The sequence below is a fragment of the Pygocentrus nattereri genome, chromosome 12, assembly GCF_015220715.1.
Source record: "Pygocentrus nattereri isolate fPygNat1 chromosome 12, fPygNat1.pri, whole genome shotgun sequence".
NCBI lineage: Eukaryota > Metazoa > Chordata > Actinopteri > Characiformes > Serrasalmidae > Pygocentrus > Pygocentrus nattereri.
In genome coordinates, this window is record NC_051222.1 from 34,968,798 (window position 1) to 34,995,098 (window position 26,301).

The window sequence follows — 26,301 nt, forward strand, 5'->3', positions numbered from 1 at the left end:
TTCTGCAATAAATAGCACTTCTCTAACAGTCTCTCCTGAGTCTCCTTCACCAAGAGGCCACAGTACTGGTCATTATGACTGCAAGATAGAATGCAATCTAATGTCCGTATGCCTGTGTGGTGCACGTACATGCATAGGGGAGTTCGGCAGAACATAGACAGAACACATCTTGAACTTCAGCGCGTCAGCAGCAGATCTGGGGAGCACAAAGCTCTTGTCAAATGGTGGGAGTCAGTTTCTTCTGTTTATTCTTCAATTCTTTCTCAAATAGTTTGTACAGGTCAAATATACAAACGCTTATACAAAAAGTAACATGGCTTACCAATATACCAGAACCACAGGCCTGATTTTTGAGCTTCCACGCCTGGACTCTGCATGTTTATGTCCCGCTTATGATGGGAAATTCAATACGATCCTTCGCTCCATTGCCAATTGTGTATTTGATTTTATGATTAGTTTGTGAAATTGTGAAACTTGGCTATTTCTTGATTTTTCCACTGACTATACCAGAATCAGAAACCAGAATCGACCCAATTGCCATTTTCCAAAAACTGTAAAGTGAAAATCAAATGAACAGAGGGGACACGGACCACCATCCGTGTCACCATCATCTGAATGAAATGATTGTACAGGGTTTTTACAGTCATGCAGTTTTACAGTATGTTTTTTTAAGTTGTCAAATCATTGAGCACAATATTGTAGCCGTGTTTACTTTACATTTTAGTTTCTACGTTCCCAGATCTCCTTCCCTGTGTCTTGTCAATGTATTCGAAAATCAAGGAAAAGTTTGTTTAGTATCATTTCAAGTCCACTCGCAAATGTCCTGAACCAACTAATTTACTGACACAGCCATTCTCACTACAGATTTGTAGTTTGAAGAGCTTGGCCAGAGTTTTTTTATTTTATTTTATTTTTTTTATTATTGAACACAGGCCAGCTGTATATATATAAAACAAGTCCAGCAGCCAAACAGAGGTGTATTCATGCATCCTGCACCCCTGCCCCATTGAGGAAATAACATTTAGAAATGGTTGTGAGGGACATGTCAGTCATTATTTTGTTTCTGAATTCTACCACTCACTTAAAAATAAAGGTGACACAAAGGATTCATTGCATGATAACCACATTTGTTTCTCCAAAGAACCTTTCAATGGGTGTATCTCTAGAGAAATGGGATGTGTGAGTATGAAGAACCCTTTTGAAGATGTAATATAAAGGTTCTCAGAAGAAGCCCTAAACTGCTAGTGCAGCTTCTTGGCAAAATGACTCCAAACAGTCCCTACATACAAAATACGCAGCACAACTGCTCTTTTTTCTGATGCCATGCAAACCAATACATTCACATATATCCATCTATAGCAGTTTAGCCACGCCCATTTATGCTTAAGTTACAGAGAGTGATCCAGCCCTGACAGCTTTATGAATGACAGACAGTATAGCGTAGCCAATCAGAACAGAGATCATTAATAAGGCTCATTAATGAAACAGCCTATTTAATTACATGGTGTAAAAGAAATTAGACTCATTTGGGAATTCTCAATTGCAGGTAATTCCTACCATCTTTTAAACTCATCTGCAATAAAAATGTAGCTTTGTGCATGGAAAGGAATAATTCTACGTGCCTGCGCATCTTATTTATTTATTTATTTTTCGTTGAAGCAAATAGAAATGTAGAGATTATATTTTGGCATTGAACACATCCACCCGGCATGTGAATGCAGTGTGTACATCAAGGTTTATTAGAGCACTTAGCATTTCATACACGTCATAGAAAAAAAAAGACAACACAAAATTCCACAGCAAATTATATACATTTATATATGTGTTTGTAACAGAGATTTGAGTTACTTTAATATGTCTGAATGTTTAAGGCTCACATATAGCAGTTTGACACTCTGAATTAAAACTAATTAATTAATGTTAATAGCAAATAAGCAAAAAAAGAAATCTCTCCGTCTTTCTCTGTTGGGGCAGTTTCCATGGTTCAGTGTTGTTTCTTCAAGTCTAAGAGAAGATGACAAAAAAATTAAGGCAGAGTGTACACACACACACACACACACACACACACACACACACAGCTATTGTGTTCATTTATACAAGTACACAATGTTCTGTTTTAGCAACATGACACTATTGCACAACTACTAAATATTACTGCAAGTATAGTCTGTATAGCCACATTAGAATATAAGTATAGGCAGAAATGCATATTATAAGTGGCTGTTAACATGAACTATTTTGGTTAAGGGCAAAAACAAATAATGATACATTTAATTTTCAAGGTCCACTTTATTATGTGCTGTTATCAAATAAGTAAAAGCTCATTGTTATGAACTTCAGTGGCTAGGATGCAGCTGATCTAGCCAAAGCTGTAGATTCACAGACTGCCTAGATTTATAATCCGTGACGGCTATTTTTATTCTGGCTTCCCACAGTTGGCAGTTAGTATTAGCTGGAACAGATAAGTCTGGTTTTAAAATCTGAGACATTAAGCCATTAAACATGAGACATTGTAAAATATTGCATGTACACGCTGAGTGTGAATATGACCATGTTTATTTTGGTTTAGACTGATAGATCAAATTGTGAATATGGTGTTGTATATCACAATAATCAATGCAAAAAATATTGTATGTTTATTTCTTTTTTCACTACTGCAATAAAGCACACATATGGGATTTGCAGTACATGGTTGGTTAGTGTAGTGGTTAACACCTTTAGCTTCTACACTGTAGACTGGGGTTCAGTCCCCCACCAGGCCAAGCACCCTACACTATACCAATAAGGGTCCTTGGGCAAGACTCCTAACACCACATTGGTCTACCTGTGTAAAACGATCAAACTATAAGTCGCTCTGGATAAGAGTGTCAGCCAAATGCCGTTAATGTAAATGTATTATGTTACTAATGAGCTAACAGTGGTGCTTCAGCAGCTACGCATTGGTGGCTGAAGAGTCCAGACTACAGAGTTTCTCTGTTAGCTTGCAGTAGCTGTTATGTACTGGCAATGTACACATCATCAACTGTAGGTAATAGACAGCTTGACAGCTCATTTGCATCACTGATCTGTACCATTCCCAGTGACCAGTAAAATAATGATGAGTGTAGTAAGACTCATGTCTGTTACTCACTGGTAGACTCTCGTAAATTGAAGGACTGAATGCATCATTGTAGATTTCTTCTTCCACATTTTCATCATTCACCTCATTTCTCCTGTATCTTCAAAGTGTAAGTATTATTATGTAGGACAGACACAGTTATTTTTTAAATAGTATTATTTAAATAATAAACATCATATATTATTAATAACAATATAATATAGACTAATGCATTTACCTTAATTTTGTCTTGGTATGTTTTCTTACCTTCTCCAAAAATGTACAGCAAGAAAAGCTGCAATCCCACAAAATGCAATACCAACAGCTACATAAAGAATTATCAAATAGTCTGTAGTGACACACACACACACACACACACACACACACACAGAAACAAAAAACAAAACATTCATGAAATCTGTCAACATTTTAAAAGTGTCCCAATTTAATACTGTAACTTTTTAGGTTTTCCTTAAAGTTTAGCAGGTTTCAGCAGGTCTAAAGGTTTAAAATAAACTGTAGTTAAACCTGATGTACAGCATGATCTGGTGGCAGATGGGTCATTTTAAATGCTCAGAGCCCCAAGCCCAAGTGCATAACTGCATTCTAGCCTTAAGTCTAGCAGAAATTATGCACACATCAGAACATTCAGCAGAACCCACCCTCTCTAGCCAGCAAGACATCACATCAGTCATGTGTTTACATACACTCAGTAATCTAATCATAATCAACATTTTGCAGTTACCTGATTATCTAAGTGATCATTTAAATAGCATACTCTGATTTCCAAGGTCCTGGTAAGTGGAGCTGGATTTCAGCTTCGTAATCAGATTCCTCAGTACATGTAAACTTACTCTGATTTCCTTTGTATTTCTCAGTCTGCAACTGGCAAAACCAGACTGCTGTACCACAAATGGCAAGCAGCGATTAACACAGGAACTGCAAGACTGCAAAAAAGGCTTTTGGGGCGATGCTAAAACCAACTACATACTTGATGAAATGAAAGATTTAAATGAAATCTTAAACATCTTTATGCTTTACATGATGAATTTACATATTTCCATCTAGAAAGATCACAAGATGTTCGAGTTTTGCATTACGCTTGCATCACGTCTTATCCGGTGAGTTGATTAGCAGGTTGCAGAGCAGAAATACAATTATTGCCTGACTAATGAAAACTCAGTTTCAACATGATCTGATCACTCAAGTGCACATAAACAACTTAAACAGATTACTGACAAAATCTGATTTTCTGTTGTTATTGGATTAATAAGGATGTAAACCTCTATAAGCTCTCTGCCTTTAGCCTTTATACTATAACAGGATGGCTAAAAACAGCAACATCTTATAGATCAGAACACTCAGCAGACTCAGCACTTGGTAACCAGTTCCTCTAGCTGTGATCAAACATCACTCAGTAATCTTGTTCTTGTAACTGAACAAAATGCCAAAACAACGACGGTTAAATCATGTTGAATTGTAATCCACAGCTAAGTAAATGATGGTGCAATTGCCCCAAGAGGAACTGTTCATATCAAACACAATCAATCAACACAACCCATAGAATGTCCAAGGAAAACACTCATGATTTAGGGGCAGAGCTGGGCCAGGCTGTAATAAGAAAAACTAGCATGGAGTAAAGCATGCAGTGTATTCTCATTTAGAAGATTAGAATACTAGTGGTCTTTATTTAGACAACCAAATTATGAGAGGCTCAAACACAGAGAGAGCTGCTGGACACCTACTAGTGCCTGTATTTGATGGTCGATCAATGAATACAAAGGTCTGGTTGGTGTTTAGAGTGATGGTGTTCACATCTGAATAAAAAACAAGTTACAACAGATAAGAAACCCAATAATTATTAGCAAAACACAGACTAATGCCCAAAAACCAACAGAGTACCTGCACAGTAAGCTGCAGTGCAGAACGTTGGCCTGACAAACTTATAGATGTAATAGTTTCCTGGACAGGCTTTGACTTGAATTGGGATGGAATTGTAATAACAGCAGTCACTTCCTGACCTCCCACAGATCCCACGAGTGACTATTCCATCCTCTGTCTTAGGATGAGAGCCATTCAGCCACAGAGCAACATCAGTACCACATCTGGATCGATTAACACAGCTCTCTGGCATACGAATGCTCATCCCATTATATAGCAGCCGATACCAGCCAGTCCAGTTGGAGTTTCTGTCACAGATCCACAGTCCAGTTACATTAGTGGCTCTCCAGGCTTGGTCCAGCACAGTGTAGTCATTACAGGGATCAATGAACACAGCTGTTTTTAAAATAAATATAATCTGCATCAGTGATTAAGTCGTTTAGTGTCAGAGAACAAACTAAATTATTGAAACAAAGAAAATGACTGTTCACTATGAAAAACCAATTCAAAAAACAATTAAAACCCTGTTTACTGTTATTTCTCTATAAATCATAGGTTGAATATAAGTTCTCTAATACATACAGCTGCACGCAAATTCTGAACACCCACAGATAAAATCCTGTGAATGTTGCGTTTATTTTTTTAAATGAAAATAAGGGATCATATTTGAATCTTTGAATTTGTTGAATTTTTCCAATTTTAGCACAATTTCTATTGATTTATTGAGTTTAACATCCTGAAAAAAAAACCTGCCATAACTTTTGCAGAGGCCACATTAAAATATGCAGAAGTGTGTTCTCTATAAGCAATCATCTTAAAACTCTGCATCGCATGCATTCCTAGTGGGAGTTTCCTAGGGTGTGTTTCCACAGCTGCTCCAGCATCTCAAGTGGATTCAGACCACTGAGACATGGTTTTCTGGGCATATGTGAACACGTCAATGAGTTCAGCCCCCGAAAACAAACTGAGCTCTGACCACCTTTTAAGGTGGTTTCAGTACACAAACATAAGGGGGCAGTGAGCACACTTGCCCGGAGCAGTGGGCAGCCCTATCCACGGCACCCAGGGAGCAGTTGGGGGTTAGGTGTCTTGCTCAAGGACACCTCAGTCATGGACTGTCAGTGAGGGGATCGAACCGGCAACCTTCCAGTCACAGGGCTTGTTCCCTAACCTCCCACGACTGCCCACATATGCAACAACAGTGTATCTACTGATGATTTGAATTTTGAATTGTAGACAGGTTACAGAAAAACAGCACATGCAATTATCTTATTCATACTCTACAGATCAAAAGCCTTTTTCAGCAGTAAAAGTGTATTTTACAAAACATTACATTTTATGTTTTACACAATAACTGTGAAATGACTGTTGTAACAAGTTAATCGTGTCACATTGATTAATGCTATTATTACAGCAGATGTTCCTTATCTTAAAATATAACTTTAACATTAATTAATTAAATGTGTTGCATTTCCCCCAAAGTGACGTCCATATTACCACTGCATCATTACACTGTACATACATAACAACTACACAGGAATATTCCTGTAGTTTAGTGTTTGTTACATTTTAAAATAAGTGGACAATTCCTGTGTAATTACTATGTAGTTACTGTGTAATAATGCAGTGGTAATGTAGATGTTGCTTTGGGGGAAATACAACACATTTAATGAATGTTATGAAGCTACATGTTAATATAAGGGGCGTCTGCTGTTCTGACTCATTACAGACTGGTTTAAAGCTGAAACTGGTTACAGTGTCACAGCACTAACAACATAAACACCAGCTAAATGTCAGGAAAGCTGGCAGATGCAGTGTAAATAATGTCTTAATGTAAGTTATCACACACTTATGAAAACAACTGTTGTTCCAGTCTGAATACAAATCTAATTACATTTATGTTATAACATCAGAGAGAACCGGCTGTTACAACTATTACTTTTGTAATTACATGAAGTTGATACACACATAATTAAATAAGGTGTACTGCTTCCATCTGTAATTATTGTTAGAGGCACTTAATATAAAGTGGGACCAATTTTTTTTAATATAAATCTACTTGTGTTTTTTTTTTTTTTAACAAATGAAGAGAATTTCTCTTCATTTGTTTTGACTGTGCTGTGTAGTTGTATAATACAACTGTTGTGTGCCTGCGATGATCTGTATTGTTTGTTTCTGCTGTTCATTTGTCTGTATATTAAAATTTTGAAATCTGCTTATCTGCTTTATATTGGTCTCTGTACCCCTTTATTGTGCTCCTCCATACTCTAGTTGCTGTCCCTCCGTCCTCCTTGACTTATGTTTGAGATGTAACACTGTGTATTCTTAAGGTTTAACAGTTGATAGCTCATTGCATCACAGGTTTTGCTCTTTCTTTGTAAACATTCTCATATCATACATTTTTTGCAAGTGGGAAGCAAAGTAAGGTAAAAAAGTATTGACTAAGTATTCTTCCTCCTTCCACCACATGCTGCATGTTACCTCCAGTCTATCTCTAGCTATATCTGAGGAGACCATAACTGCAACAGAATAAAATGTTTTCCTGGATCCTGGTAAGGAATTAGTCTCCTTCTTTATTTGGTCCTAGCTAAGATTTGTCATAAGAAGTAGAAGAAGAAGAAGATGCTGATCTTGGTTAAATATTATTTTCCTTTATTTTCATTAACTTTGTCTTTTCCTTTATTTTTATTAACTTTGCAACATCTCTTAAACCTTCATCTTTTTCCATTGCCTTTTGTGTTAATCTTGACTTCATTTTGTATGTCTCTATTGGGTGATGTGTGAGGGCTGTGGAGAGGAGTCCCTTTGTCGTGTAACGACCTACAATGGTTAACCTATTACATATCTGGTTATCTATAGCTCCCCAATCTAGCAATGCCAGTTGTTGAAGGGATATCTCAGAGACATCCTGCCCCCCAGATGGGAGAGACTGTAAATTCCTGGGTGGGTCTCAACACCTCTATTTTAATTACAAAGGCAGAGGCAGTCACCCATCAAGTGGGGGTGGTTCTGGGTCATTTAGACAAAGAGACAAAAAGCAGCTGTGGTTTACATGGTTCACTATTTAAGTCCATCTTCTTTATAAGGTTATTAGACTTGCTTGGTACAAGATGTGTGTATTAAACGTCTTTTTCCTCAACAAGTCTCCACTCCTGTTCTTCAAGAAACCAATATTTTTGCCAGCAGAAGTCAGCAAGAAGAAGAAGAATAGTTCCTGTGTTAAAGGGTGTCTTGAACTCAAGCCATCAGCTTAAGGAGACATTTTCTAAACAGACTACGAAGGAAACCTTTAATTTGCTTTTTGAATTAATTCACCATAAGATACTGACCACATCAGCTGTACATCCATTATTAATAAAAAAGAGAAAACAGCAAACTTTACCTGCACAGTATGTGGGTATCGGAAGTGACACAGGTGGCTTGACGAGTCTGTAGACGTAGTAATTTCCTAGACAGGCTTTGACTTGGATTGGTTTTGATCTGTAGGAATTACATTGGCTGCTATGAAATGAGGAGAAATATGTTCCAAATATTTCTCGGGTGACGATGCCATCCTGTGGTTGAGGATGAGATCCTCCAAGTAAAAGTGCAGTGTATCCACCACAGAACATTCTCCAACTCCAACACTGATCAGATTCAGGAATCTGAGCACTTTTTCCCTGAAGATACAGACGATACCAGCCGCTCCATTCAACAAGAGTGTCATCAAAATAGCTGTAGTTGGTGTAGAAGTCACTGACTGGTCTTCTCCAGTCATTGTCAAGAACACTGAAGATACTGCAGGGGTCATAAGTCATGTTGTTTGCAGTGTCTGCTGTGGACAAAGGATCATAAAAAGCAAATATTTTCTTTAAAATTCTCACCGCTTTATCACATGCTGCAAAAATCAAAGAAGAACACACAAAAACCAAACATCAAATGTTCATGATGATTATAAAATTTTCATAATAAAATATTTATGGTGAAATACTGCTACTGTATTTTTGCTTATGTGATGCGTTGCTATTATTTAGACTAGAGTTCACTCAACTCAAACTACTGTCCTCTGAGAATAACTCAACACACAGCCATTAATGTCTAAATAGCTGGCAACACAAGTGAGTCCAACAGGTCCAAATTGCTCAAAGTTTCAATAGTTTTCAATAGTTTGTGACCAGTGTGACCACCATTACTATCTAGCACTGCCTGAACCCTCTCGGGCATGGAATTCACCAGAGCTGCACAGGTTGCTACTGCAATCCTCTTCCACTCCTCCATGATGACATCACGGAGCTGATGGATGTTAGACACCTTGTGCTCCTCCTCCTTCTGCTCAAGGATGCCCCACAGGTGCTCAATTGGGTTTAGGTCTGGAGACACTTGGCCAGTCTGTCACCTGTACCTTCAGCAAGGCAGTTGTCATCTTGGAGGTGTGTTTGGGGTCGTTATCGAGTTGGAAAACTGCCATGCTGTGCAGTTTCTGGAGGGAGGGGATCGTGCTCTGCTTCAGAATGTCACAGTACATGGTGGAATAGCAATCTTAGCAATCTTCTTATAGCCCAGGCCATCTTTATGGAGAGTAACAATTTTATTTCTCACATCCTCAGAGCGTTCTTTACCGTGTGGTGCCATGTTGAATATCCAGTGGCCAGTATGAGCAAATTGTACCCAAAACACCAAATTTAACAGCTCTGCTCCCCATTCACACCTGGAACCAGGAGTCACATGGCACCATGGAGGGACAACACAATTGGGCACAATGTGGACATGTTCACTGTGAGGTCGGCTCACTTGTGTTGCCAGCTATTTAGACATTAATGGCTGTGTGTTGAGTTCTTTTCAGAGGACAGTGAATCTGCACTGTTATACAAGCTGCACACTGACTACTTTAAGTTATATCCAAGTTTCTTTTCTAGAGTGTCGTCCCATGAAAAGATATAATAAAATATTTGCAGAAATATGAGGGGTGTATGCACTTTCATGAGATACTGTATATACATACATATTGTGTATATATACACAACCGCAATTCCAAAAAGTTGTGACGCTGTAGCCTTATAGACCTGTATTTTATTCATGATAGAACATGTCATATGTTGAAAGAGAAACATTTTACCATTTCATGAACAACATTAAATCAATTAGAACTTGATACTTGATGGCAGAAATACATTTTTAAAAAAAAATGGAACAGGGCCGTGTGTACCTTTCCATCTTCTTTTAAAAATGGTCTGTAAATATCTGGAAAGTGAGGAGACCAACTGCTGGAGTTTTGGGAGAGGAATTTTGACCCATTCTTGTCTGATGCCCGTTTTTCATGAGCTTTGGCCCAAATAAGATGGCTGCGTTTCTGGATTGTGCTGACATATGGCTTCATCATCGCATGATACAGCTTTAACTTGCATTTGTGGATTGCATGGCCAACTGTGTTCACAGACAATGATTTCTGGAAGTGTTTGAGGCCACACAGTGATTTCCCTGTACAGAAGCATGGCTGTTTTCAATGCAGTCCTGAAGTCCTAAAGATCATGAGCATCCAAATTTGACCGTTGGCATTTTCCCTTGTGTACAGGGATTTCTCCAGATTCTCTGAATCTTTTGATGATCTTATGTACTGTAGATAGTGGGATATCCAAAATCTTTACAGTTTTACATTGAGGAACATTTTTCTGAAGTTGTTCCACAATTTTTAGATGCAGTTTTTTGGGAGAGTGGTGAACAACTACCCTTCTTTGCTTCTGACAGACTCTGCCTCTCTAAAATGCTTTTTATATACACAGTCATGTGAGGTATTTGCAAGTTTCTTCTCCAGCTTTTAAATTTTTTTTTATTATGACTTACCCCGTTGTTGCCCTGTTCCAACGTTTTTGAGATGTGTTGCTACCATCAAGTTGTAAATGAACCAATGCTTGTCATGAAATGGTAAAATATCTCATTTTCAGCATCTGATATGCGTTCTGCGTTCTATTGTGAATAAAACATGGGTCTATGCAATTTGCATTTTGTTTTTGTCTAGGACAAAGTTAGCACAGCACATTTCTGACAAAAACACAAGCATCATTGTCTCGAGTTTAAGAGAAATTTGCTGTGGTGTTACTATATTACTATAGTACTATATGTGTAATGTATGTCCATAAAGCCATCATCCTTTATTTAGACAAGAAAGTCCTGAAATTACTGTGAAACCTTGGGAAGACCTACCAGTGTTCATCTGTGATGCAGCAACACTGGTCGCATTTGTCTGGATGGTGTTCACATCTGAATAAAGAGAACATTGAAACAAATATGAATGAACTTTGGCAACATTGTTGAAAAAAATGTCATCTTAAGTTTTTTGAAATAATCAAAGTACCTGCACAGTAAGCAGCACCCAAAAGATTTGGCTTCACAAACTCATAGACGTAGTAGTTTCCTGGACAGGCTTTGACTCGAACTGGAGTGGATCTGTAGTCACAGCAGTCACCTGCTGAACTCCCACAGACTCCACGAGTGACTATTCCATCCTCTATCTGAGGATGAGATCCATTCAGCCACAGAGCAACATCAGTACCACATCTGGATTGATTAACACAGCTCTCTGGCATTCGCACACTCATCCCATAATACAGCAGCCGATACCAGCCATTCCAGTTGAAGAAACTGTCAGAGATCCAAAGTCCTGTTACATTCGTGGCTCTCCAGGGTTGATCCAGAGCAGTGTAGTTGTTGCAGGGATCTTTAAAATTAACTGTTGTTGAAACAATAAAATAAGCATTGATGACAGAAATGCAAGATTTATTTATATATATTTGCTGTGGGGACAAAATGTTTTATATTCATTTGTTTCATTTTTCATTTTCCCCCCTTAATTTTTAAGCTTTTGGTGATTTCTTGATGGCAGATTTCCTTTTTTTTCTTAGAATAAATTTACTTTAATTAAAAGTTGGAGTTTTATCACTTTTTCTATCTACATCTAATCTTAAATCTAAAGACATATACAGAAATACAAAGCAACATTCAGGAAATTGAACTAATTATTCTTTAACATTGAGTGTTAATAGTGTGAAATTAATAATGAATTACATTGTAAGAAAACCTCAGTGAAAATCTTATATACAGCATATTCAAAAGGCAGATGTGTGATTATTAGGACCTAGTACCCAAAGCCCAAGGGCATAGCTGCATTCTAGCCTTCATAACTTCAGAACATCCTACAGACACGATACACAGATCAGGACTTGTGAGGACTCACATTGCAATCATATGAAAGCTTACAGTAGAAGACTAATTTTTTTTGGTTTTCTTAGACTAAATTTACATCAATTACAGTTTACATTCATATCTTATTTCCAGTGTTAGTTTGAACTGGTTAGCCACAAATGTAAGACTGAAAAAAAAACACAAGTCCACTGGAATGTATATGACAATCACATTACCTGCACAGTAAGCTGCATTACACATGAATGGCCTGACAAATTCATAGACATAATAGTTTTTTGGACAGGCCTTGACCCGAATTGGACTGGATTTGTAGTAACAGCAGTCACTTCCAGACCTTCCACAGACTGCACGAGTGACTATTCCATCCTTAATCTGAGGGTGAGAATCGTTTAGCCATAGAGCGACATCAGTACCACATCCGGACTGGTTAACACAGCTGTCTGGAATACCAACACTCGTCCCGTAATACAGCAGCCGATACCAGCCGTTCCAGTGGAGGTTTCTATCACAGTTGGACCCTCCAGTCTCATTAATGGCCCTCCAGGGTTGATCCAGAAAGGTGTAGTTGTTACAGGGATCATAACTGGGAGTCTCAATAGCAACTGTCATGAAAATAGATGAACATTTAAAAAGAAATCAGTCAAATAACAAGAAAGGTCATTTTTAGCTTAATGAAAATGTATCAGTGATGTTCTTAAAGTCTGCAGTAGATTATGGATGCTATTCTTGTTGTGAATAAAAGCATTTTAATAATTTTTTGGACATATTTTTGTATATACTAGTGTGCTATAGTCAGAATTTCACTTCATTTATTTTCACTATGTCTACTAGACTACTCTCTACTATCACCAGCTTGACAAGACATTTTAAACAGACTATGTTGGAGACCTATAAATTACTTTAAAATTAAATAAACATTCACCTTGATTTACTGGTCATATCAGCTAGACAATATAGGAAACGGCAGACTTTACCTGCACAGTATGTGGGCATTGGAATTGATGCAGCTGGCTTGACGAGTCTGTAGACGTAGTAATTTCCTGGACAGGCTTTGACTTGGATTGGGTTTGATCTGTAGGAATTGCATTGCCTACTATCATTAGAATAGACATACGTTCCATAGATTTCTCTGGTGACGATGCCGTCCTGTGGTCGAGGATGAGATCCACCAAGTAAAAGGGCAGTGTAACCACCACAGGACATAAAACTCCAACACCAATCAGATTCAGCAATCTGAGCAATTTTTCCCTGAAGATTCAGACGATACCAGCCACTCCATTCAACAAGTGTGTCATCAAAGCCACTGTAGTAGGTGTAGAACCTACTTTCTGGTCTTCTCCAGTCATTATCAAGAACCCTGTAGATACTGCAGGGGTCAGAAGTGATGTTGTTTGTAGTGTCTGTTGTGGAAACAAAATCATAAGAAGCAATTATTCTCTGCAGAATCTTCTCTGCCTTATACTCAAAATCACAGAACATTGTGCCGAAACTGAACGTTAAAATGTGAAAAGTGTTTGATGATAATGATGTTCATGATGAAATATTACGATTTTGAGGTGGGACGTCTTCCAATCACAATGACAAAGGTATTTTCAGTTCAGGGCAGCTGTGGCATTACCAGGATTTGAACCTACTATCCCATGATGATGCTGGAAACTTAAGAAGTGGCTGTTGTTGTTGAAGGTATTACTATTTTTTGTATACTGCCAAATCCAAAGTGGTGGACAATCAAAATAAGGATTGGCAGTTTACGATTTTGGGCAGAATTTGGGCAAATTTAATAATCCATGTTTAAAATGAAGTGGTACAACAGCAGCTCAACTTAAAGTAAAACGTAGAATGACAAATATGTGATTAGCTCTAAACTGTGTTTATAAATGGCTCAAAGTACAGATCATAAAAATGGTTTCAACCATATCTATCACAATGGCTATGAACTGGATGATTTACCTATCTGAAAACATGCCATCTGTCATAAATTGCTCTTGTAAAGCAACTTCTTGGCTGTAAAATTAGGATTTTATCAGAACACACCAAAGCTAAAACAAAGTTAGCTTAGGAAGGTGGCAAGTTTCCAACAAGAACACAAGCATCTTCATTGACTCCAGGCTTTTCTCTGGTGTTACCACATGAAAGGGCTCACAGGAGAAAGATGCAGGGACAATCTGTGGCATATTTCTATTATACATGTTGAAAATGTTCTCAGACTGTTTCTGACTGGCCAGTGACTACTGAGTTGCATTTACCAGTGGCCTGATATTATGTATTATAGCACAGTAACCTACTAGTGTTTATCTGTGATGGAGCAACACTGGGAGCACTTGTGTGGGCGGTGTTCAGAGTGGCGGTGTTCACATCTGAATAAAAATAAACATTGACACAAACATGAATAAACATGGGCAACAGTCTAAAGTACACAGTCTAAAGCGTATAGTGTAAATAAAGTACCTGCACAGTAAGCAGCATCACAAACATTTGGCTTCACAAACTCATAGACATAATAGTTCCCTGGACAGGCTTTGACTCGAATGGGGGTGGAACTGTAGTAACAACAGTCACTCCCTGACCTCCCACAGACCCCACGAGTGACTATGCCATCCTCTATCTGAGGATGAGAACCGTTCAGCCACAGAGCAACATCAGTACCACATCTGGATTGATTAACACAGCTCTCTGGCATACGGACACTCATCCCGTAATACAGCAGACGATACCAGCCAGTCCAGTTGAAGTATCTGTCAGAGATCTTCAGTCCAGTTGTATTAGTGGCTCTCCAGGGTTGATCCAGAGGAGTGTAGTTGGTGCAAGGGTCAGTAAAAGTAGCTGTTGTTGATATCAATAAAATAGGCATGAACGGCAAAGCAAGTTTATTTAAATATCATTGCTGTCAAAATCATCTACATCTGTCTTTTTTTCACATTTTGACATTATTTGAAATTCCAAACTTCCTTTGCACGATAAATAATGGACCAATACATAACTTATCTTTTGGTTTTGATGATTCTTGATGATGGATTTTTTTTTCTTCTTAAAATAAAGGTGAGATTTTTATTTATTATTTTTTTTCAGTGTGAGAATTAGTCTATTTCACCAAACAAAAGGTGTTTTTTTTTTCTATAGCCTCTATTAATCAAGGGTGCCAATAAGTGAAGATCAGTTAAAAATTTTTTATTTTTGAATTAAAAAATTGAAAAGTGTTGAATTAATGCTGATATACAGTATATTAAATGCACATTCATATAAATGGAAGCAATAAGTTTAAGTGACACTTTTTAATCCCACAAACGGGGAAATTTCACCTCTGCATTTAACCCATCCGTGAAGTGAAACACCACATACACACTAGTGAACACACACACACACACACACACACACACACACTAGGGGGCAGTTAGCACACTTGGCCAGAGTGGTGGGCAGCCCTATCAACAGCGCCCAGGGAGCAGTTGGTGGTTAGGTGTCTTGCTGAAGGACACCTCAGTCATGGACTGTCAGTGCTGGGGATCGAATCAGATTTCCAAGTCAGAAACTACAGCAATGATCCCTGACAGTTCAGTCTTTCAGGGACTACTGTACTGATTTACAATGAAAAGAGATCTTTATGCAGCTGTTTTCAAACGTGAATGTCACTGCTAGGTTTGGAGTGGTGCACCTCCCAAAAAGATTCATTTAAGAACAGCCCTCTGCCCAGAAACGTTTGAAGTGCTCGAGGATGGCTGAGAAAATCTGGTTGTATTAACAAATTGGATATCAACTAACACCAGGTGGACCTCAATCAGGGGGTTTCTGATAGTAATTTCTTGGATAAAAGACTTTGAAGGAGATATATAATTAACTATTTGAATTGTAATTTACCTTAAGATACTGTTCACATCAGCTGTGCATTCATTATGAATAAACAACCTGGGAAGAGACCCCGGGGAAAACCCAGGACACGCTGGCGTGACTATATCGCCCAGCTGGCCTGGGAGCGCCTCGGAATCCCCCTTGGAGAGCTAGTGGAAGTGGCTGGGGAAAGGGAGGTCTGGGCCTCATTGCTTAGGATGCTGCCCCCGCGACACGAACCCCGCAGAAGCGGAAGATAATGGATGGATGGATGGATGGAATATGGGAAACAGCAGACTTTACCTGCACAGTATGTGGGCATTGGAATTGATGCAGCTGGCTTGACGAGTCTGTAGACGTAGTAATTTCCTGGACAGGCTTTGACTTGGATTGGGTTTGATCTGTAGGAATTGCATTGCCTACTATCATTAGAATAGACATATGTTCCATAGATTTCTCTGGTGACAATGCCGTCCTGTGGTCGAGGATGAGATCCACCAAGTAAAAGTGCAGTGTATCCACCACAGGACATAAAACTCCAACACCAATCAGATTCAGGAATCTGAGCACTTTTTCCCTGAAGATACAGACGATACCAGCCGCTCCATTGAATAAGAGTGTCATCAAAGCCACTGTAGTTGGTGTAGAACAAAGTGACTGGTCTTCTCCAGTCATTATCAAGAAGAGTGTTAACATTGCAGGGGTCAGAAGTGATGTTGTTTGTAGTGTCTGTTGTGGAAACAGAATCATGAGAATCATCAGAATCATTTTCTGCACAGTCCTCACTGCCTTATACCTTATACTACATACAGTATATACACTTCTGCAAATATTCTGTTATAGCTTTTCATGGGACAAGACTATAGAAAGTAGTTAGTGTAGAGCTTGCATAGCAGAACGGATTTACTGTCCTCTGAAAAGAACAGCCATTAATATCCAAATGTCTTTTCAAATAGATCTTTTGAAGACCTGCTGGTTCTTATACAATGCCATTTTCAAAAAAAGTTGAGATCTTGTGCAAAATTGAATAAAAAGAAACGCAAACATGAATAAACATTGGCAATATTCTAAAATACAGTCTAAATCTTATAGTGTAAATAACGTACCTGCACAGTAAGCAGCATTACAAACATTTGGCTTCACAAACTCATAGACATAATAGTTCCCTAGACATGCTTTGACTCGAATGGGGGTGAATGTGTAGTAACAGCAGTCACTTCCTGACCTCCCACAGACCCCACGCGTGACTATTCCATCCCCTGTCTGAGGGTGAGAGCCATTCAGCCACAGAGCAACATCAGTACCACATCTGGATTGATTAACACAGCTCTCTGGCATACGGACACTCATCCCGTAATACAACAGGCGATACCAGCCGTTCCAGTTGAAGAATCTGTCACAGATCTTCAGTCCAGTTGCATTAGTGGCTCTCCAGGGTTGATCCAGAGGAGTGTAGTTGTTGCAGGGATCTTTAAAAGGACCTGTTGTTGAAACAAAAAATAACCATCCATGACAAAGAAGTGCAACGTTTATTTATATTTCATTGCTGGTGAGACAAAAGCTTTTATCAGGTTTTTTTGTCAGTTTGAAATCACACACTTCCTTTACAGTGCTGTGAAAAAACTTTCAAATGTCTTCAGTTTTTGCATATTTGACACATTTGAAAGTTTCAGATCATCAAAGATGATAATCCAAGTAAATAAAAATAAAAAAATCTCCTTTTACATGATGATTTTGTTAATTGAAGGGAAAATGCTGCTCAGCCTGACCTACCCCTGTGTGAAAAAGTAATTGATATTGAAAGTTAAGCTACTAAATCAAACAGTTCAAATTCAATTGACTACTGGGCTCAATTTCACGAGCCACATTGAGTTAATGTAATAAATGGTTGTGCAACCCTTGGCTGTAACAACTGCAAATGTTTACAATAATGTGCAGTGAGTCTATTACATCACTGTGGAGAAATTGGGGCCCACTTTTCTCTGGTGAATAGTTTTAATTCGGCTTCTATGGAGTGTCTGCATTCAATGGGATTCAAGTCAAGACTCGGCCAGTACAAAACCATAGTTTTTTTCTTTTTGAGCCAGAGCTGGACATGCTTGTAAACTTTGGATCACGGTCCTGCTGTATAATCTAGCTGAGCTTGAGCTCTAACTAATGATGCAATACTTTGAACGTCAGTGCTGATTTTTTCTGTGAGTTATTTAAAGGTTAAAATAAGAATACCAGAGAATCCTCTGGAAACCTACTTGGAGTGGAGGTCAGTTCAGTGCTAGTAGCGGTCACTGTTATGGTGGAGATCGAAGTGATGTTGCTCACATCTGAAAAGAAGTAAAAAAATATATATATCTATATACATATATATAAACATTAAGCTTTACCTCTTTAAAAATACATTTTTTTCTTGTGTGATATGATTTCTACAATTTCCTAATAGCAGTATTCTGAGAGCAGATTCTGTAGCAGTGGAAACGCATTCTGTGGAGTGATGAATCACGCTTCTGTACCTGGAAGTCTGATGGACAAGCCTGATGTTGGTGAATCCCAGGAGAACGTTACCTGCCTGACCGCACTGTTCCTACTTTAAAGTTTAGTGGAGGAGGGATAATGCTATGGGGATGTTTTTCCCACACCAAGTAAATAAACCTCATCTTTTCTTTTGATTCCCCATGTTTTTCTCTAGAAGTATACACACTTCATGAATAACAAAGTTTCTGCCATCATACCTTCAAAGACACTCATAATAGCTAGATAATATGCTTAGCATTTATATCATGCTACCCTATGTACATTTTCACTTAAACATTAATTGATAATAACATCAGAATTATGTTCTTCTTTTGGAAATCTTGTGTCTTTTTCCTGGTAGTCATGTTCCTTCAAAGTTTCTATATGTAACTGTAGTGTGAAATTAGAAAACTTTGAGACAAATATTTGCACTCTTTAAATGTTATTGTAATAGTTACTACTTAAACAGTCATGTTTATTCATATGAAATTACATGCTTATAATGTTCATATACATAAGTGATAACCATGCTCAGAAATTTCTGAAAACCCTAACCTCAGAATGACTTAAGTAGCTATGTTTTAGTGTAATTAGCCCACGACCACTATAACATGTGACTGGCTCATGAGTTAAATTCAACATATTATAAAATGACCATTACCCAATAAACAACCAACAGCACATTATGGTTTTAATCAGGTCATAGAAATAGTATGTTAAAGATGAAATCTATTTTGTGCAGCATGTTTAAATAATTCAGAGTCATATTTACCAAACCAGTTCATTTGGACAATATTAACTTTGCTAAAGTTACTAAACATACTGAAAACAAAAGCTGCCACTGAAAAACTTCTGACCGAATTTCTGACTTAATGACATTGCTTTTACCAAATTCAGCAGATATGTATTTGCACAAATTGCAGTCTAAGGATGTCAGTTCACCTTCACAAGCAAATATTCTCAATTATCATTATAATAAAAATCTAAACAAATGATGTGCTACTCTGAGCCTCTGCTGTGCTGAGTTGGTCTGTGAGTTATTTGAAGGTTAAAATGAGAAGTCCAGAGAATCCTCTGGAGACCTACTTGGAGTGGAGGTCAGTTCAGTGCTAGTGGTGGCCATTGTTGTGGAGGGGATAAACATGATGGTCCTCACATCTGAAAAGAAGTGGAAAAAACAAACAAACAAACAAAAACAAACATTTAAACAATATTCTTTACCGCATAAAATTACATTTCTTGTGCGTTGTAAAATTCCTACAATTTATTCATAACTATTTTTAAAAATTATTTTCATTTTGATATTTTCCAGTTGCTTTCTCAAAATCTCTCTATAATACTTTTTTTAATATTGCTGGCCACTGACTGCTGAAGCATAAAGTGCCTATCCTCTGTGAAGAACTCACTAAAGAACTCCAACTTGCCTATGGAAGCAACATCAGCAAAAGAACTTGGTTTCCTTGGCTGAGCAGCTGCACACAAACCTAAGATCAACATGCACAATGCCAAGCATGGAGGGAGATGGTGCCAGTGGACTGTGGAGCAGTGGTAATTGGTCTGTGAGTTATTTATTCAATTATGAAATGACCATTACTCATATGTCAGTTCATCTTCACAAGCTCATACTCAATTATCATTATAATAAGAATCTAAACAAATGATGCACTACTGTGAACCTCTGCTGTGCTGAGTTGGTCTGTGAGTTATTTAAAGGTTAAAATGAGAAGTCCAGAGAATCCTCTGGAGACCTACTTGGAGTGGAGGTCAGTTCATTGCTAGTGGGGGCCATTGTTGTGGAGGGGGGCGACGTGATGGTGCTCACATCTGAAAAGAAGTGGAAAAAAAACTGACATTGAATAGACTTTCATTTAAAGCCTGATATGCTAGGCACAAACCAATGATTAATTCCTATTACTGCAACATTTTAAATTGCATGGCAACCCATATTAATAAAATAGTTCATTATATTAATACTTTACGCTCCAATTGGTCAATCAGCATTTAATTCCATAAGCATTTAAGGAACTTTGTTGTGATGTACACCATTGAAAAAGATGCTACAGGGCCTCTTCTTGACATAAATGACCTTGGCAGCTGACCTGTGTGACATCTAGTGAGGGCAGCCATTCTACTGAAGAGGTTCAGAGGTGCTGCTGGACAGGATTAACTCTGCTAAAGTTACTAAACATGATACTGAACACAAAAGCTGCCACTCCAGCCCTGAAAAATTTCTGACTGAGAGCTTAATGACATTGTTTTACTGAATTCAGCAGCACAAGCGAATATTCTCAATTATCATTATAATAAGAATTTAAACAAATGATGTGCTACTCTGAGCCTCTGCTGTGCTGAGTTGGTCTGTGAGTTATTTAAAGGTTAAAATGAGAAGTCCAGAGAATCCTCTGGAGACCTACTTGGAGTGGAGGTCAGTTCAGTGCTAGTGGTGGCCATTGTTGTGGAGGGGATAAACATGATGGTCCTCACATCTGAAAAGAAGTGGAAAAAACAAACAAACAAACAAAAACAAACATTTAAACAATATTCTTTACCCCATAAAATTACATTTCTTGTGTGTTGTAAAATTCCTACAATTTATTCATAACTATTTTTAAAAATTATTTTCATTTTGATATTTTCCAGTTGCTTTCTCAAAATCTCTCTATAATACTTTGTTAATATTGCTGGCCACTGACTGCTGAAGCATAAAGTGCCTATCCTCTGTGAAGAACTCACTAAAGAACTCCAACTTGCCTATGGAAGCAACATCAGCAAAAGAACTGCATGTTAAGAGCTGCACGAAATGGGTTTCCATGGCTGAGCAGCTTCACACAAACCTAAGATCAACATGCACAATGCCCAGCATGGAGGGGAATGGTCTAAAGCATGGAGCCGTGGAAATGCATTCTGTGGAGTGATGAATCAGACGTCTGTAGGACTGTCAGAGATGAAATGACTAAGATTGCCTACAGTTCACAGTGATTTCTTGATTCTTGATCAGTAACCCAATTTCCAGCCAAAGTGACCAAATCACTTCTTTATGCTTGTATTTTATGCCCAATCTAGCAAGCAAGTAAAGTTTATTTATACAGCGCTTTTTACCACAGGTGTTGTCACAAAGCAGCTTTACAGAACAATCAGTATTACAGAAAGAAAGAAAAGAAAAATCGGGGTCCGAGCCCCCATGAGCATCGCCAGCGGCGACAGTGGCAAGGAAAAACTCCCTAACAGAGGAAGAAACCTTGAGAGGAACCAAGACTCAGAAGGGGAACCCGTCCTCCTCTGGTCGACACCGGATAGCAAGCATTGTTAGTATAAAGTATTATAGTACAAAGCAGGAAAAACAGGTGGGCACTGGTTAATTTGATTAGTTTATGATCAGCAGCAGCATCTGAGGGTGATGACTGCCCAGCGTTGTACAGCAAGAAGCTCAATAGTGGTCATGCCGGTACAGAAGGCTGGCAAGCAGTGGGCACCCGATCAGTTCAGAAGGGCCAACAGCATCAGATGCACATGATGGGCAGCTGATCAACTCGGGCAGAGTCAGTTCTGTAAAGAGTGGCTGACCACAGATTACAGTACAACAGAGCAGCAGAGACTCCAGCAGGTCTAGACCTGACAGGGAAGACTAATCACCAAAGGCTTGACTGTACAAGTTTTTAGCCTAGACTTAAAGACTGAGGCTGAGTCTGAGTCCTGAACATTAACAGGGAGATTATTCCAGAGCTGGGGGGCTTTGTATGAGAAAGCTCTCCCCCCTGATGGAGCTTTATTAATTCTAGTTATTTGTAGTAAACCAGCACCTTGTGATCTAAGTAGGCGTGATGGTTCACAGTAGTAGAGAAGTTCAATCAAATACTGAGGGGCGAGTCCGTTTAGAGCTTTATAGGTCAGTAATAGGATTTTATAATCAATGCAGTGGAGGGCTGATAAAACTGGGCTGATGTGGTCAAACTTTCTGGTTCTTGTGAGACTCTGGCTGCAGCGTTCTGGACCAGCTGAAGCTTGTTGAGGCTTTTGCTGGGACATCCAGACAGCAGGGCATTACAGTGTCCAGCCTTGAAGTAATAAAAGCATGAACTAACTTTTCTGCGTCCTGCAGAGACCATGCATTTCTTAATTTAGCAGTATTGATATAGGAAGGCTGTTCTAGTGATATTAGTAATATGTGCACTGAAGGACAGTTCAGAGTCTGTCATGACACCAAGGTTTTTTACAGATGAGCTTGATGCAACTGAGAAATTGTTATGTTTAAGTGTTAAGTTAGACAGTTTGTTTATAGTTGCTTTTGGACCAAGAAGCAAGACCTCTGTTTTATCAGAGTTAAGTAGGAGAAAGCTACTCGACATCCAGTCTTTTATATCTTTTATACAGTCCTCAATCTTGCTAAGTTTAATTTTATCATCCGGTTCGCTTGAAATATATATATATATATATGTATAAAAAAGCGTCATCGGCATAGCAGTGGAAATTTATGCCATGTTTACTGGTGCCAAGTGGTAGCATATATATTGTGAATAATATAGATCCTAAAACAGAGCCTTGTGGAACACCATACTTTACTTTTGCAATGACAGATGATTCACCCTTTACATTAACAAACTGATAGCGATCAGTGAGGTAGGACCTGAACCAGGAAAGAGCTGTTCCTGTTACCCCTACAAGGTTTTCTAATCTATTTAATAAGATAAAGTGATCTGTTGAGTCAAATGCTGCACTAAGGTCACGGGGGACTAGCAAAGACACATTTCCTTTGTCAGAGAATAAAAGATCATTTACAATTTTTACTAGTGCTGTTTCTGTACTGTGATGTGGTCTAAAACCAGACTGAAATTTTTCATGTAGATGATTCCTATACAAATAGGAGCTTAATTGTTTTGCTATAGTTTTTTCCAAGATCTTAGATAAAAAGGGGAAATTTGAGATGGGTCTATAATTTGATAGTTCACAGAGATCGAGGTTAGCTTTCATAATCAGAGGTGCAATTACTGCTAGTTTAAAAGTTTTTGGGATGTATTCAAGGCTAAGAGAGGAGTTCATTATTAACAGAATAGGCTATTGCTTATCCTTGAGTAAACCTGTAGGAATCGGGTCCAAAATACGAGTAGATGATTTTGCGGAAGAAACAGTTTTAACTAGTTCATTTTCTTGAAGTAACCCATGTGATTTCAGGCCATCTGTAGTGATTATAATATTCTCAATATTTATACTGGCATTATAAGGCAGCAGATTTAAAGAGTTTTACTGTCGGTTCTGAATTTCTATTTTTATTTTTAATTATTGTCTCAGGAGTGATGTATTGACCAACATCACAATAAACCTGTTTAAAGTCTGTCATACGATTATGTCAAAGACAGAGACCATTTACTGCAGCATTTTAAAAGAACTGGTAGCCAAATTGACCAAGTCATGTCTTTTTCTTAGTGTCTTGCACTCCATATGACAAATGTCATATGTCAAATTCAATTATGAAATGACCTTTACTCATATGTCAGTTCATCTTCACAAGCTCATACTCAATTATAATTATAATAAGAATGTAAACAAATGATGCACTACTGTGAACCTCTGCCGTGCTGAGTTGGTCTGTGAGTTATTTAAAGGTTAAAATGAGAAGTCCAGAGAATCCTCTGGAGACCTACTTGGAGTGGAGGTCAGTTCATTGCTAGTGGGGGCCATTGTTGTGGAGGGGGTCGATGTGATGGTGCTCACATCTGAAAAGAAGTGGAAAAAAAACTGACATTGAAACAACAACATTCATCACATTAACATTTAAAAATGTAAATATTTAAATCTTTATAATCTGAGCATCACCAACTACTACACCAAACAAGCAATAGACTTTCATTTAAAGCCTGATATGCTAGGCACAAACCAATGATTAATTCCTATTACTGCAACATTTTAAATTGCATGGCAACCCATATTAATAAAATAGTTCATTATATTAATACTTTACGCTCCAATTGGTCAATCAGCATTTAATTCCATAAGCATTTAAGGAACTTTGTTGTGATGTACACCATTGAAAAAGATGCTACAGGGCCTCTTCTTGACATAAATGACCTTGGCAGCTGACCTGTGTGACATCTAGTGAGGGCAGCCATTCTACTGAAGAGGTTCAGAGGTGCTGCTGGACAGGATTAACTCTGCTAAAGTTACTAAACATGATACTGAACACAAAAGCTGCCACTCCAGCCCTGAAAAATTTCTGACTGATAGCTTAATGACATTGTTTTACTGAATTCAGCAGCACAAGCGAATATTCTCAATTATCATTATAATAAGAATTTAAACAAATGATGTGCTACTCTGAGCCTCTGCTGTGCTGAGTTGGTCTGTGAGTTATTTGAAGGTTAAAATGAGAAGTCCAAAGAATCTTCTGGAGACCTACTTGGAGTGGAGGTCAGTTCAGTGCTAGTGGTGGCCATTGTTGTGGAGGGGATGAACATGATGGTCCTCACATCTGAAAAGAAGTGGAAAAAACAAACAAACAAACAAAAACAAACATTTAAACAATATTCTTTACCCCATAAAATTACATTTCTTGTGTGTTGTAAAATTCCTACAATTTATTCATAACTATTTTTTAAAATTATTTTCATTTTGATATTTTCCAGTTGCTTTCTCAAAATCTCTCTATAATACTTTGTTAATATTGCTGGCCACTGACTGCTGAAGCATAAAGTGCCTATCCTCTGTGAAGAACTCACTAAAGAACTCCAACTTGCCTATGGAAGCAACATCAGCAAAAGAACTTGGTTTCCTTGGCTGAGCAGCTGCACACAAACCTAAGATCAACATGCACAATGCCAAGCATGGAGGGAGATGGTGCCAGTGGACTGTGGAGCAGTGGTAATTGGTCTGTGAGTTATTTATTCAATTATGAAATGACCATTACTTATATGTCAGTTCATCTTCACAAGCTCATACTCAATTATCATTATAATAAGAATCTAAACAAATGATGCACTACTGTGAACCTCTGCTGTGCTGAGTTGGTCTGTGAGTTATTTAAAGGTTAAAATGAGAAGTCCAGAGAATCCTCTGGAGACCTACTTGGAGTGGAGGTCAGTTCATTGCTAGTGGGGGCCATTGTTGTGGAGGGGGGCGACGTGATGGTGCTCACATCTGAAAAGAAGTGGAAAAAAAACTGACATTGAATAGACTTTCATTTAAAGCCTGATATGCTAGGCACAAACCAATGATTAATTCCTATTACTGCAACATTTTAAATTGCATGGCAACCCATATTAATAAAATACTTCATTATATTAATACTTTATGCTCCAATTGGTCAATCAGCATTTAATTCCATAAGCATTTAAGGAACTTTGTTGTGATGTACACCATTGAAAAAGATGCTACAGGGCCTCTTCTTGACATAAATGACCTTGGCAGCTGACCTGTGTGACATCTAGTGAGGGCAGCCATTCTACTGAAGAGGTTCAGAGGTGCTGCTGGACAGGATTAACTCTGCTAAAGTTACTAAACATGATACTGAACACAAAAGCTGCCACTCCAGCCCTGAAAAATTTCTGACTGAGAGCTTAATGACATTGTTTTACTGAATTCAGCAGCACAAGCTCATACTCAATTATCATTATAATAAGAATTTAAACAAATGATGTGCTACTCTGAGCCTCTGCTGTGCTGAGTTGGTCTGTGAGTTATTTAAAGGTTAAAATGAGAAGTCCAGAGAATTCTCTGGAGACCTACTTGGAGTGGAGGTCAGTTCAGTGCTAGTGGTGGCCATTGTTGTGGAGGAGGTCGATGTGATGGTGCTCACATCTGAAAAGATATAAAAAAAAATA

The 26,301-nt window shown here is 38.2% G+C and overlaps 1 protein-coding gene across 12 annotated transcripts in view; it reads right to left on the minus strand.

Annotated features, from left to right (window-relative positions):
* Window positions 1-1,716: 1,716 nt before the first annotated feature.
* The window catches only part of LOC108443868, a 34,408-nt gene continuing 9,823 nt past the window's right edge, over window positions 1,717-26,301 (minus strand). The window contains exons 5-26 of one of the 12 annotated variants that reach the window (XM_037543642.1): window positions 26,207-26,278; window positions 25,547-25,618; window positions 24,882-24,953; window positions 24,130-24,201; window positions 20,905-20,976; window positions 20,243-20,314; window positions 19,577-19,648; window positions 18,232-18,303; window positions 17,089-17,463; window positions 16,286-16,711; window positions 14,606-14,980; window positions 14,443-14,514; window positions 13,132-13,557; window positions 12,373-12,759; window positions 11,310-11,684; window positions 11,159-11,215; window positions 8,361-8,789; window positions 5,000-5,374; window positions 4,843-4,914; window positions 3,365-3,446; window positions 3,131-3,218; window positions 1,717-2,004 (exon numbers count right to left, since the gene is read on the minus strand). In XM_037543642.1, coding sequence (XP_037399539.1) covers window positions 1,999-2,004; window positions 3,131-3,218; window positions 3,365-3,446; window positions 4,843-4,914; window positions 5,000-5,374; window positions 8,361-8,789; window positions 11,159-11,215; window positions 11,310-11,684; window positions 12,373-12,759; window positions 13,132-13,557; window positions 14,443-14,514; window positions 14,606-14,980; window positions 16,286-16,711; window positions 17,089-17,463; window positions 18,232-18,303; window positions 19,577-19,648; window positions 20,243-20,314; window positions 20,905-20,976; window positions 24,130-24,201; window positions 24,882-24,953; window positions 25,547-25,618; window positions 26,207-26,278 — 4,121 coding nt within the window. In that variant the 3' untranslated portion in view covers window positions 1,717-1,998. Of the gene's footprint in view, window positions 2,005-3,130; window positions 3,219-3,335; window positions 3,447-4,842; window positions 4,915-4,999; window positions 5,375-8,360; window positions 8,793-11,158; window positions 11,216-11,309; window positions 11,685-12,372; window positions 12,760-13,131; window positions 13,558-14,442; window positions 14,515-14,605; window positions 14,981-16,285; window positions 16,712-17,088; window positions 17,464-18,231; window positions 18,304-19,576; window positions 19,649-20,242; window positions 20,315-20,904; window positions 20,977-24,129; window positions 24,202-24,881; window positions 24,954-25,546; window positions 25,619-26,206; window positions 26,279-26,301 lie in introns of those variants that run through there. The other 11 variants (XM_037543641.1, XM_037543643.1, XM_037543644.1 and 8 more) reach the window with 11 other exon arrangements.